Here is a 14,282-nt window from a genome sequence, read left to right on the forward strand (position 1 = left end):
ATGAACTTTAGATAGTTAAGACATAGTCTGCTCCAAAAGCACAGGGTACATGGACTGGAGAGATTGCAAAGCCTAATGGCTGGGGTTTGTTTGCCCAATACTTGTGTAGGGCCAGATACATATGTGGCATATATGTCTGGAGTTTGTTTGCAGTGGCTAGAGACCCTGGGATACCCATTCTTCTTTTGTGTTCTCTTGTGCTTTCTCTCTCTTACTCTCTCTCTCCCTCCCTCCCTGCTTGCAAATAAATAAATAAATAAAAATTCAAAAACTTAGGGTACAAACTTAGCCACACTATTTTTTCCCTTCGATAGCTAAAATACTGTACTTCATAGAAAGAAGTTCTAAAGCCTGTACCTCTGTCTGAGAATCCTGGAGCTGATTCCTTCCACAGGGGTCAGATCTTTTAATGGTAAGTGGAGAGAAGAGGCCTCTCACTGTCTTAGAGCCCTGCTGCTCCTCCTCCTGTCCCAAGCTGTCCTCTCAGCAGGTTCCAGGCAGGGGCCGGATGGAGCTGCTTGGCTGGGTGAGGTCAGGTCGCCTCTAGTCCTGTCAGGACGTAGCCAGCAAAAGCCACACATATTTGGGCCCATCAGCCCTTACCACACCACCACTTGCTTGCAAGGCACACCTACCTGGATTCAATTCCCTAGCACTCATGTAAGGCCAGATGCAAAGTGGTTCGTTTAAGTTTGTGATCCCAGGGGAGCCTATGACAATGGGAGGCAGAGCCAGGAGAATCTGAGGCTCCTGAGCCAGGTAGTCCGATGTTCCTTTGCAGTCTGGCAGTTGGTTAGCAGTTGTCACAGACCCTGCCTCAAAACAAGGTAGAGCACAGACAACTTGAAGCTGTCCTCTGATTTCTGCACATATACCATGGCACAGGTGTTCCCTGCCAACACACACACATACACACACACACACACACACACACACACACACACACAAACACACACACAAATAAATAAATAATAAAGTCACTCACACAGACTCACAAGCCCACTGAAATAGAAGGGCTATATCTCCTCTGGCTGAAATAGGAGTGGCCGATCCAGAGTCCTTCCATACCCGCTGCTGTCACCTCTGACAGGCAGAGTGGGAACGCTCTGCCGGAAGGCCCCAGGCACTTACAGAGGCCAACATGATGCCATTTGATGATCCAGAGTTCCGGAAACCTAACTCTTCCTCCAGCACCCAGGCCAGTCTCGCTGTCACGCCTCACAGACAGACCACTGTTGGTACGGCCTGCTGTACTTTTCCACTTTGTTTCTTTTCCGAGATGGGTTTGTTGATCATCTTGCCCAACTGTGACACCCAAGAAAAGCTGAGAGGGTAAAGTTAGACACAGCCGCCTGGTAACCTGTTTGCACATACGGGGTCAATAAAACTCAGGCAGAATGACGGTGACAGCTGCCTGGTGGTGCTCAGAGGGAGCGGAGCAGTTCTGTTTGGAAGCCTGGGGAACAAGTATATCATTACAGCCTGCCTGCTCAGAGAGAGCCACTTCAACCTACCCTTGGGGACAGACACAGATCTCTGATACCAGCCAGTGTCCCATTCTGGCCACCTGTAAGGCCTGATCAGGGCTTTTTGTCAGCTTTCTCCACACTGAGCACTCCTGCCCACATTCTGCTTTTACCCCACACTGTCCCTGCCCACCACAGTCTGGGTTTTGGCAGCTGGGGCAAAATAAACTACAAGCCTTGAAGGAAGAAAGGAATTCCAAATGGGGGCCAAGGGGTCAAGGGCCAGCTCTAAAGACCAGGACCCCAAAAGGATGCCGCTCTTGGGCAGGAGACAGAAGTTTCCTTCATGGGATGACACCCTGCTCTTGGGGAAGGACCCTCGGTCCCTGCTGAAGCGGGGTATGAGGCACGTCAGTTTCAGCTTGGTCACTAAAGGAATGACGGACATCCCAGACTTTCTGTGGGGCTTGTCAGAAGTCCAGAAACTCAACCTGTCTCACAATCAGCTGCGAGTTCTCCCTCCTGAGGTGGGGAAACTGACTCGGATCGTGGTCCTGAACTTGTGCGGCAACTGCCTCAAGAGTCTACCCAGAGAAGTCAGCCTCCTGCAGAGCCTGAAGGTCCTGTTCCTCAACATGAACTGCCTGGCCGAGGTGCCAGCCGAGCTCAGCCTGTGCAGAAGCCTGGAGGTGCTGAGTCTATCGCACAACTGCCTGTCCCAGCTCCCCGCCAGTTTCGCGGACCTCTCCAGACTGCGGAAGCTAAACCTTAGCAACAACTATTTTGCTCACATTCCCATCTGCGTTTTCTCCTTGAAGGAGCTGGATTTCCTGCACGTGGGCTCCAACCGCCTGGAAAACATCGCCGAGAGCATCCAGTGCCTGACCAACCTGCAGATCTTCATTGCTGAAAACAACAACATCCACTCGTTCCCAAGGTCACTCTGCCTGGTCACAAGCCTGGAGCTGCTGAACTTGAATAACAACGACATCCAGACCCTCCCTGAGGAGCTCTATCTGCTTTGTAGACTGGGCAGGATCGCGTGGAATCCTATGGACAAAGGGCTCCACATTTCCCGTAACCCTTTATCCAAGCCCCTGCCAGAGCTGGTGGAGGGAGGTCTGGAGATGCTGTCCAGCTTCCTGAAGGAGAAAAAGCACAACTGATGTGGACAACGGAGGCATGGTGGAGAGCCTGCCCATCTGCACTCTTGCCAGCCGGGGTACCTCTCTAGTCTAAGCTTTTGCTCTGAGTGTCTGTCAGCTGTGTTGCCATTTGCTAAATCGTTGTCAAGCATGTGTCCAAGTGAGATGTTTGCTTTTAACTCTGTCTGTCTCCAGGGTCTCCCAGGTAGCATGCTCATCTCGTTCTAAGCATCAGTTGAAGTCAGCCTCTGGCTTTTGCGAAAAAGGAACGAACTGCTCTAACAGTGAAATGTAGCTTTTGGTGACATGAATAGCAGATCTGAATTCAATACAATTCCAAAGTCAACCATGTATTAATAGGGACTATGTGCCTGGTACCGTGTAAAGCATTGGCATTACCCAATTTTGAGTGGTGACTGCCCTTATAACCTGTGGACAATGGCAACAGCAAGACAAGTTCCTACATTACCCCAAGCAAGCTCACCCTGGGACCAAAGGGCGACCTCAAACTGGCTCCTTGTTGCCAAGAACCAAACCAGGCACAGCCATCACTTAGCGTTCTGGGGAAATGGCTATGTGAACTTTTTCTTTAAGTCCCCTGCAAGGTATTACAATAAGAATGTTTCTGGTTTTGTGTGGTGGTGACAAACAGAGGTGGCACGACAGCTTTCAGAAAATAAACAGAAATCAATTTCAATGTGGAGTTTCAGCCTTTTTTTCCCAGCATCTCCCCCTCTCCCCACACCACCACCACCACCAATAGTCATTGGTTTATACTTCCCTAGTGGTGATATTAGCTCATGGTTAAATGAGCCCAATCTATTGTCACTTCTTCCTTTCTGGATTTGCTTTTCCAGAGATTAACAAAGCCCAAAGGGGTAGGGAGGATGGCCAAAAGGCAAAAATGAGGAGTTAAGATATAGACAAGCCACACACACAAAAAGTAATTACTCTTTAAAAATTCAAAAACGGGTGGGGGCTGGAGAAATGGCTTACTTAGCAATTGTGGCACTTGCCGGCAAAGTTTGATTTCCTGATACCCACATAAACCAGACGCACAAGGTGGTGCATGTGTCTAGAGTTCGTTTAAGTCACTAGAAGCCCTGGTGTGCCCATTATATCTATCTCTCAAATAAATAAATAAATAAAATATTTTTAAGAATTCACAAAAGGGGTTGTCAGAGAGACAGATGAGTGGCTAAAGGCACTTGCTTACAAGTACTAGTGTAAAGCCAGACTCACAAAGTAGTATATGAATCTGGAGTTTGTTTGTAGTGGCAGGAGGCCCTGGTATGCTCATGCATACTCTCTTTCTCTCTTTACCTTTCAAATAAATAAAAATATGTTTGAAAAACTTCAAAAAGGGCAAATTTTCCTCATGGGTTTCACATGTAAACATTAAGGAGATCTTTGGACAGAAGATTCTGAAGAAAACATTAAGTTCATTTTAATTTTGAGCACAGTGCTCTTAGCTAGACCCAGGAGTAAAGGGGGTCATGACAGTAGAGCCCAGGTCACAAGCTCTCACTATCCTCACATTAGCCAGGAGCACTAGGACATTAATATTTATTTCGGGTTGAGCAATTAGCATGGGAAGGTGGTGGTGAAGAGGGTACCTGTGTGTTCCAGGACACTAATTTATAGAAAACAACAGGCAATAGATGAACCCAAGGTAATTTAACCTTAATGCCCTCAGTTTAATTAAATTGCGCTTATGTGAACCAGCACCTTCTCCAGTCCGGACACTGGACTAGGGGGGATATCTTATTCTTTCTACCAAGAATGATCAAGGACTGGTGAAGGACAGAGTCCCTGTTGGGTTTTCACCAAGTATGGCAAGTCATGAGAGAAGCTAGAGATTGAAACAAGCATAACAAAATGCACTGCAGATGTGTCTCAGTGGTTAAAAGTACTTGCTTGCAAAGCCTCCTGGCCTGGGTTCAAGTCCCCAGTACATACATAAAGCCAGGTGCACAAAATGGTGCATGAATTTGGAGTTTGTTTTCAGCATCAAGAGGTCCTGGTGTGCCCATATACTCTTTATTTCCTCCTACAAATAATTAAATAAATATATATATATATATACATATATATATATTTACATAGACATATATACACACACACACACACACACACACACACACACACACACATATATATATATATATATGAACAAAATACTATTGTAAGCTGTGTTGCATGCCATTGTCTTAGAAAACAAAAACGAGTAAGCAAGGAGTATGGAGTGGGGTGGGGGTATGATCAGAGAAATTCACAGTGCTCTGTAGCCATCTACTCCAATACCTCCTCCTCCTCCTCCTCTCCCCACTTGGAAAAAGCAAAGTTCTGGGATAGTGGCTTGTCCTCAAGCTATGAGCTTGGGCAAGCATTTCATTCCACTCCTACCTACTTATTCTAAGAGCATCTCAAAGGGGGTCCAAAGAACATGTTCACAGGAGCGAATACTATTCCCCACAAACTCCAAGGTCAATTTCCCCATCCACAGTAGAAGAGAGCCAATTCCAGCTGTTGTCATCAGATGCCATAGCTCATTCACACATCCAAGCATAGGTCCCTCTCTTGAATCTCTGCAAGCAGACCTTACCAAAGTCACTTGGAGTCAGCTGAAGAAGTCTTTTAAAAATCCCCCAGTAACAGGAGAGCAGCAGATCTCTGCCAGCCCCAACAAGCACACTGCAAAATCCTCACCCACGTTGGCTTTATTGGAGCCAAGACTATTTAAAAACAGCAGTGGAATTCTTACTTGACCTCCTGGCTCAGTGGGAAATCATAGAGTGAGCCTTGCTCTGCAGAACTGGGCAGTTCCCTTGCTGAAGCTTTGGCGAAAGCACAGGCAGCTGTCCCGCAGGCACCGATGTGTGCCAGGATCACCCTCCGGGGAGAGGAGCTGCCGTGGACTGCTTTGGCTCATGCTGAATTTCCATGACCTTGCTATGAAAAGGGGTAGAGATGACCAACAACTCTGTACTTTTCTCGCTGAGCCATCATTTTACTTCTGTTCCAGCCTTCTCAGTCACTTGATCCCACTGTAACTCTACTCCAGGGAAAGAATGTACCATATTTTGAAGGTGACCCATGAGCTTATTGTAGCTTTTACAAGAAAAACAAAATAGTATCATTCTGGTTACCAGCTGCCATGGGTGTCTTTCAAAAGTATAATAGCAAGGTTTTCTTTGTTAACACTCAGCTGTGAGGAAATCACAGAAGTGTAAAAGTTGCCTATTGCGCTTTAAATATTGGATCATTGTGAATACTTCCTTGTGTTGATAAAAGGGAGTGCTGAGTAAAAGCCTGGTTAATGTTTTTAGGTATTCAACACGCTAACGTGGGTCCAAATTTCAGTGTCTACTGTGCACCTGGGCATTGACTGTCTATGAAATGATTTCTTGCTTGCTTTTTATGCTTCCAACACAGCCCCATTCAAGTAACTTCCAGATATTTCTAAAGCTCCTGGAATCAAAGCCACTGATGAAGACATTGGCTGTGAAGTCTATGCAGGCATAGAGTGTGAGCCAACTGGGTACTGGCTGCATGATGCTGTCTTCACGACCCTCTGTTCTCAGCATGAAGGGGTGTCAGTGTGTGCTCAGAAATACCTTTCTAGGCAGTTGTAACTCATGAGCATGCAATTAGCAAAGACCTAAGTTCCTAAGAAAAGAAGATGACTGAAAAGACACATCTGTTGGAGGAATAATGCCAGTAAATGCATCATAGCATTGCCTGTTAGAAAGAAAAATGCAGTCATTACTTAGCTTGTTGATTTAATGTGCAGTTGATATAAGCAGTGGACTCCATTCTTGGGCTTTGGTTAGTAGACAGTGGTAAAGTGACTTCAGGACAGCACACCTGGATTTCACAGTAAACTGGAGCTTTAGGAGAAAGTGTCATTATTTGAAGGGCTGTATTCAAAGAAACTTACTTCCTTTCAGCAATGAGTTGTCGCATAGTCAAGCCTCTAAATACCGACTTTTTTTTTTTTTTTTAATTTGCAAGCAGAGAGGGATAGGGAGGAGAAACACAAAAAGAGAATGGGCATGCCAGGGTTTTCAGCCTCTGCAAAGGAATTCCAGATGCTTGTACCACTGTGCTTCTGGCTTTATGTAGGCACAGGGGCGGGGGGCAGGGGGGGACAGGCTGAAGTTAGGAAACATCAAAAGCCAAATAAATAATTTTTTTAAAAAAAGAAAGATTTAAGCTGCTAGGTTAGCCAACACCGAGTTTTGAAATTCTGTTTATCCCCATCAGTATCTACTAAGTAAATATCCAGGGCTAACTTCTTACTCTGGGAATTATTTTCAGTTGGCTATAACATAGCGTCAAGACACCCAAAATGTCCAGCTTAGTTATAATGTGCAACCAAGTAGTAGGATGCTTATTTCTTAACTCTGATGGCTCCAGGGCCCCCAAAATACAAATTTTCTATGTAGCTGATGCACACAAAATAAGATTCAGAGGCATATGAGGGCTATTAAAATGATAATGGGAACACTCTTGACCTGGTTCAGATAAAAACTTTCTACAAGTGTCCCTTTAAAGCTACCCATCAAGTTGCATGTTGAATCTAAAGCATTACTAATTAAAAAAAAAAAAAAAAAAAAAAAAAAAAAAAAAAAAACAAGATTGCCTGGTAATAAAGAGGGGAAGCAGAGAGGGTTCATAATGAATTTGTAAGAGCCTGGGCATCATTAGGTAGAGCAGAAGTGAAGTGAATACAATTACCATGAAGCTCGCTATGCAGATTTCCCTCTCTCTCTCTCTCTCTCTTCTTGTAGTGTCACAGGAATCTCCTTGTAAGGAGACAGCTTATTTCCTATAGCTTCCAGATTCACTCCTTATTTGAACACAGAGAAGAAAATAAAAGGCAAACCTGAGTTTGATCAAAGCATGTCCTGCTACCAGTGAAAGAAAGATATATCATGAGCCTTCTAAATGTGTTGGCTTTGGCTGAGAGACCAAGAGCAGCTGAGGTAACATGACATAATTGCACACATCCTTTGGTCTTCAGTGACTTGAGCTCCTATCACTATGGCAGCCACACTGCTGTGGGAAGTTTCTGTTCTCTTCTGGGCTCCTGAGTGCAATGACCATCTCTCTATACACACAGTGGGATGGTGTCAAGAGCTCTGAGCTGAGGTTCATCTCTCAGGAGCTACTGTGCATCTGTGTGCCCTGAGACTATGCAAGACCTATTGGCATGACAAAGAGATAAGTTACCATGCCCCAGGTACTTTCAAGTCTGTAGATATAACAGTTAACCACCTTGTTGCTGGGACAAAGTGGTACAAAACACTTGATCAGAAGCAGATGATGGAAGGAAAGAGTTTATTTCAGCTCACAGTCTTAGGGGAAGTTTTTATTTATTTATTTATTTATTTGAGAGCGACAGACACAGAGAGAAAGACAGATAGAGGGAGAGAGAGAGAATGGGCGTGCCAGGGCTTCCAGCCTCTGCAAACGAACTCCAGACGCGTGCACCCCCTTGTGCATCTGGCTAACGTGGGACCTGGGGAACCAAGCCTCAAACCGGGGTCCTTAGGCTTCACAGGCATGCGCTTAACCGCTAAGCCATCTCTCCAGCCCTCTTAGGGGAAGTTTTATCATGGCATGGTAGAACTGAATCTGGGCATTGCATCTTGCCACACAGCAGTTAAGAGAGAGGTAGCAACAAGAATGAGCTAAGCTCTTGCAAAGGAAGCTGGGTTCCACCATTAGTGACACACCTCTTCCAGCAAGGCTCCACCTGCCAAATTGTCACTAGCTGGGGACCAAGTACTCAAAACAAATGAGGCTATCGGGGACATTTTACATTCAAACCTCTGCAGTAGGCAAAGAAGACAAAACACAATGCAATTAGCTGATAGTGGTGGGTAAAAGAGATGTGAGAAAATGTAAAAACGCATAAGTGAGACTAGAGGATGGTGGAAGTGTGGAGTGACTGAATAGTGTGTTGTGCACAATCCAGTATGAACACTCTAGACCCTTTTTGTTTTGTATTAATGGAAAATTCACAATCTCATTGTCCCAGAGCATTCCTCTTTCTAACTCCACTGCATCATTTGTCCCAGTTCCTTTTTGCTATTACCTAAGGTATTAGATTGCCACACAGAGAGAGTAGACATGCTATGATTCATTGTGGCACTCTGTGCTCTGGGTTTTGGAAGAGCTTCTGAGCCTGTCCTCTGCTAGGTGATGGGCTGGGTACTTCTTAAGGCTGTTAAAATGACTTGGGTTGGCAGTGGTCCTTGATGCTGGCTTCTCATCAGAACTTCCCATGAAATTTGAAGAAATAAAAAAAAAGAAGAAGAAAGAAAGAAAATCCTGATCCTCAACTGGAAGGATTCTTACATAGCTATCCTGGGGAAGATCCATCCTCACTCTTTAAAAGATCTGTAGGTAGTGAACTGTTATTCACTCTGGGCTGGCAAATGCTGATGTAAGTAATCTCCAACCTAACCTGCCAGCTGTAGGGCTGTTCAGCCAGTGGGACCAGGAGCCTGGCAATTGGAAGAGGGCAAAGAAAGGTGGGAAGGCCCTGAACTTAGTCAGCAGATTGGGGACTGGCCAGGCCCCTGATTAGACTCACCTAGGCAGCTATGAAAAATTTAGAGGTCCAGCTACCTTGGGAGGGCCTCTGATTCAGGGGGTCAGCAGAGGGCCTGGCATGCACACATGGGTCAAATCTGGACCCAAGGTTGGCTGGGGAAAACCTGGTGCAGCAGAACGCGTGTGTCCTTGGAAGGTGTGAAGCTGTGAGCCTGGGTCCGCAGGTTCTTGGTGAGCTGAGAGTTCTGATGGTGTCTGTCCAGGAGGTCCTGTGGGGTCCAGGACAATGTATACCTTGGCATCCAACATAGAGCAGAATCACGTGAATGAATGAGGAAGAGAGTAAGTATGTCCAGAAGGCTTCACCTTTCCAGGTGTCAGTTTCTGCAATGAGGAAACACCTTCAAGTGAACTTACTATAGCTCCTTTAGGCTTTGAAATTCTATGAATCTATTTTGTCACTTAATTTTACTTCTTAATGTCTTAGTACATAGATACCTGAGCTTACAATTGCTGTCATTGTTTAAGAAAAGCAAAAAAAAAAATGATGTCAATATGAGTGGTTTAATGTCTCCTTGCACCATTCTATAATGCTATTATAGAATAATTTTGATGGAAATTCAAAACTCTAAAATGAAGGGCTGGGAATATAGCTCAGAGATAGAGTGTCTGTCTAGTATGCTCAATGACCTTGAACTTTGGTCCATATCACTGAAAAAATATTTTAAATTAAAACACACACACACACACACACACACACACACACACACACACACACAAAATGAACCAGGTCTGTATTGAGGTGCATTAAAGAATTGGCAGACCTCCAAATTGCTTGGATACCATCTTTAATTTATATTAGAAATGGAGGCTCAGAGTGAAAAGTTGGCTTAGCTTTGTTGATTGATTGACTAATTAAAAATTTCTCTGATATATGCTTCTAAAAGAAATAAAATTCCTAATAATCTAGTTTTCCAAAAAGCACCTCATTAGATTTGATTCAATAACATGATTTGAGTACTGAGGGCTGAAATCTTTGCCATTAAAAACAATCATTCAGTGGAGAGATAGCTCAACAGTTAAGGAACTTGCCTGAAAAGCCTAAGAACCCATAATTGATTCCCCAGTACTCATGTAAAGCCAGATACACAAAGTAGCACCTGTGTCTGGAGTTTGTTTGCAGTGGATAGAGGCCCTGGAATGCCCATTCTTTCTATCTGCTTCTCTCTCTCCTCCCTCCCTCCCTCTCTCTCTCTCTCTCACTCTGTGTGTGTGTGTGTGTGTGTGTGTGTGTGTGTGTGTGCATGTATGTAAAATAAATATAATACGTTTTAAGAAAGAAAATTTATAAAAATGACAATCAGTTTTTTCCAAAGTGTAAGTTAAGGAAATAGTATGAAATTTATAACAACTCCCAAAGGCTTTCTTTCCACATACATATGTTTGTCAATTTTGATTTTCTTATGAATTTTTAATAGCAAATGAATGTAAGTGACTCTAATATAGCTTGTCCATCTACAATTTGATCCTTAATATTTCTTTGAGAGCTGGAGAGATGACTGAGAGGTTAAAGGTACTTCTTTACAAAACCTGATGGCCCTAGTTTGATTACCCAGTACCCACATAAAGGTAGATGCACAAAATGGCACGTATGTCTGGAGCTCATTTGCAGTGATAAGAGGCTCTGAAGCACCCATTCTCATTCCCACTCTTCTCCTCAGAAATAAATAGTAAATAAAATACTTAAAACTATTTCTTTGACTGTCATCTGTTTGTTCAAAAATATAAATGAATACTATCTACATAATATAAATCAGAAATTAAAGTCTTTAATTTGTTCTTTACTAATCTTTATTATACCTGCATAAATTACAACTGTATTTGGCAAGACTTTCTTCCCCCTCAAAAAATTTTATTTACAAAAATAGGCAAATGGGCCACTTTTAAAAAAATTTAATTTATTAGTTTTCTTTTCAGCAAATACAGGCAGTTTGGTACCATTGTTCAGGCTCATCTATGATCTACCCCCTCCCATTGGACCCTCCTTGTTGATGTAAATGGGTCATGCACTGTGGAGTTAGCCCACAGTTATTGGTATGATAAATGTCTCTGCAAATCATGACCCAACATGTGACTCTGACATTCTTTCCTCCCCCTCTTCCGCAAAATTTCCCTGAGGGAAGCAATGTTTTGCTGTCTGTTCATCCAGATGTTTATTGTTATTCTTTCATATTTTTAATTTTTTCCCTCAAATTTACTTTTATTCTTTTTTTGATTCTCTATCTCACCCTCATTCCATTGAGGACCCTCTTTTCCAAGTACCCCTTTCTCTGTTTTGTTGCCTCATTCCTTTTGTCCTCCTCCAACCTGTATGTCAAATATGTTGACAAACTCAGAGCAGTGTAGGTCTTATAGGGTATCAGGAACCACTGTGTGGTCATGCATGTACCAGTCAGTTCATTTCATGGGATGTGGGGGGGGCAGTGCTCCATAGTACACCTTCCCACCTTGTGGCTCATTCATCCTTCCTGTCTTGTCTTCTGCAGTGTTCCTTGAAGAACATGATGGAAATCCCCTTAGTGTTGAGTTCTCAAAAGCCTGTTAATTTTCTGCTTTGATGAGTGTTGAGTCTCCTCAGTGTCTATCACCATCCCCATAGAGAAGTTGCTCTAACTATTAATGACAGCAGCACTCATATTCAATCTAGCCCTTCATCTATAATGTTCTTTTGGCCCTGTCAGGTGTGATTGACATAACTCACCCAGTGATAAGCATTGGCCTTTCTCTCCTGTGTGTGTGAGAGCAGTTTTGTATGTATGTAAAAGAATGTGGATGAATATGTATGTAGGGACTAGAGATCGACATTGGGTACCTTTCTTAATGGTTCTACACTTTATTTTTTGAGACATGATCTTTTGATGAAACTAAGGCTCACCAAATGGCTAGAATGTCCCGCCAACAATCCTCAGGTATTCCTTATCTTCACCTTCATAGCTCTGGAATTACAAACCTGTACCATCAGGCTTAGCAGCCTTCATGGGTGCTGTGGATTTGAACTTAAAATTCTCCTGCTAGCGTGAGCACTTTTCCCACTGAATCAAATCTCTAGCCCTTGATAAGAATCCTCAGACTATGTTGTACCATAGTATTTAAAGAAATTAAAGTTCAGGCATTACCTTCCTAAGCCAACATATAGGAGGAGGTTAAGGATTTGTATTCTGGAATAACAGGCATAGCATAAGAAAAGAATTTATTCAAGAGGTGATAAAATTCTTCCTTAGGTTTTATTTCTATTTACCATCTCACTGCTGTGACTCAAATCCAATCATTAATCATCCAGAAATTTATTTTATCTCCCAGAAATGTGTCATAATATTTTCTAGATGTAGAATATCTTTGTTCATTTGACCATGTAGTATGTTTGTTAGAAACTCATTTATAAAATGTACTCACCTAACTCCTGTTAATGAAACTTCCACAACAAATGTCATTCTTCTGTAGCTGAAGAAAGAACACAGCTCCATTTCTGATCATCAGAATGTTCAGTTTTGTCCACATGAGGTCAGCTCCATTACAGTCATCACCTGTTGTACAAAGACTGAGGATAGATATGTCAAAATCACCGGACACATATGCAGTAAAATGTTAATGAGGCAGATCTAGTCAGCAGATGTTGAGAATCTACATATTCTAATAAAGACCAAGACCTGACCAGTTCCAGGAGTTGACCTCTATAGTATGGAATATCCTGGCCAAATGGAATGATTTTGTTTTCCTGGGGATTTGGGTCACATGGGATAGTCCATCCTAACTGGGCACATGGGACAGAGCCCTATCAGCTTGATCTCTGGAAAGGTTAGAGACAGAAGAACAGAAGTTCTCCATGAAAGCTCCATGCTGCTTCAATCCTTCCATACACCAAGGCCCAGGTGAGTTTCCCTGGTTGCTGATACTTTTCACATGCTGTCACTTGTCCTTGCTCTGAGAATTAAGCAACATTCTGTTGCAGTCAGGTTCACATTGCTGGCAGAAATCACCCGACCAAGAGCAGATTTGGGGGAAAAAAGGGGGTTTATTTTGGCTTACAGACTCAAGAGGAAGCTTCACTATGGCAGGGAAAATGATAGCATGAGCAGAGGGTGGACATTACCCCCTGGCCAACATAATGTGGACAATAGCAACAGGACAGTGTGCCAAACACTGGCAAGAGGACACTGGCTATAACACCCATAAGCCTGCCCCCAACAATACATTACCTCTAGGAGGCTTTAATTTCTAATTGCCATCAGCTGGGAACCTAGCATTCAGAACACCTAAATTTATGGGGGACACCTGAATCAAACCACCACATATCCCTTCTACTTCATTAGGACAGGCACAAGAGATTTTGTGTCTTCCTTGAGTCTGCCAAATGCTCCTTTTGTCTTTGGGGAATTCAACTTGTATCTTGTTATCTGATAAAGCATGATAGTACGGGACATTTTCTGAGATCTGTAAGTCTTTCTAGCAAATTCTCAGGAGTGTGTAGTATTGGAAACATCTAAAAATATATGGCTTAAGTAAGAATAAATCCTGCTAGGATAACAGAAAATTACAAGCCAAGAGTTGTTGGAGAAGAGAAGCTAAAAGTTCTCAGATGTCCTCTATTGGCAGGGAGAATGATGCCAGGGGCAAGGGGATGCCAAGGGTAAGATTCTATGTCTACCAAGCCCTGGGTGGGAAGTTCTAGAAGTGATCATTTCTCTAGGAGTCCTCACTTTTTATAGGGTAGTCTTAGGTGAAATATTCCGATCCTTTTGGTAGCTTCCTAGGTACTTTTTGAGCTATGATTTGTCAGAAAAGCCAGCTGCAGGACGTAAGGAGACTTAGGTATGGTGGATTTACAAGAAAAAGGTGGACATCATCTCTCTCAGAGAAGAAAAATCTGGATTTCATTCCCTCCTCTGTAAAAGTAGTAATGCTCCGCTCCCCACTCACTCAGGCAACCCCGGGTGGGCTCCATATCACTTTTGGTGACTCAACCACCTTTGTGTGTGAGTGTGTGTCTGTGTGTGTATGTGCGCACGCGCGCTCATATATGCGCACATGCATACCACAGCAGCACATA

The 14,282-nt window shown here is 43.4% G+C and overlaps 1 protein-coding gene across 1 annotated transcript; it reads left to right on the forward strand.

Annotated features, from left to right (window-relative positions):
* The first annotated feature begins 1,726 nt into the window (after positions 1 to 1,726).
* Positions 1,727 to 2,632, forward strand: Lrrc30 (leucine rich repeat containing 30). Its single transcript, XM_004662667.2, has one exon. The coding sequence runs from the start codon at positions 1,727 to 1,729 to the stop codon at positions 2,630 to 2,632; it is 906 nt and encodes a 301-aa protein (XP_004662724.1).
* Positions 2,633 to 14,282: the final 11,650 nt, after the last annotated feature.

The sequence above is a fragment of the Jaculus jaculus genome, chromosome 2 (genome assembly GCF_020740685.1).
Source record: "Jaculus jaculus isolate mJacJac1 chromosome 2, mJacJac1.mat.Y.cur, whole genome shotgun sequence".
NCBI lineage: Eukaryota > Metazoa > Chordata > Mammalia > Rodentia > Dipodidae > Jaculus > Jaculus jaculus.

Bases quoted from the DNA above. Each gene is read 5' to 3' on its own strand.
- Lrrc30 (XM_004662667.2), top strand. From the start codon at position 1,727: ATGGGGGCCAAGGGGTCAAGGGCCAGCTCTAAAGACCAGGACCCCAAA.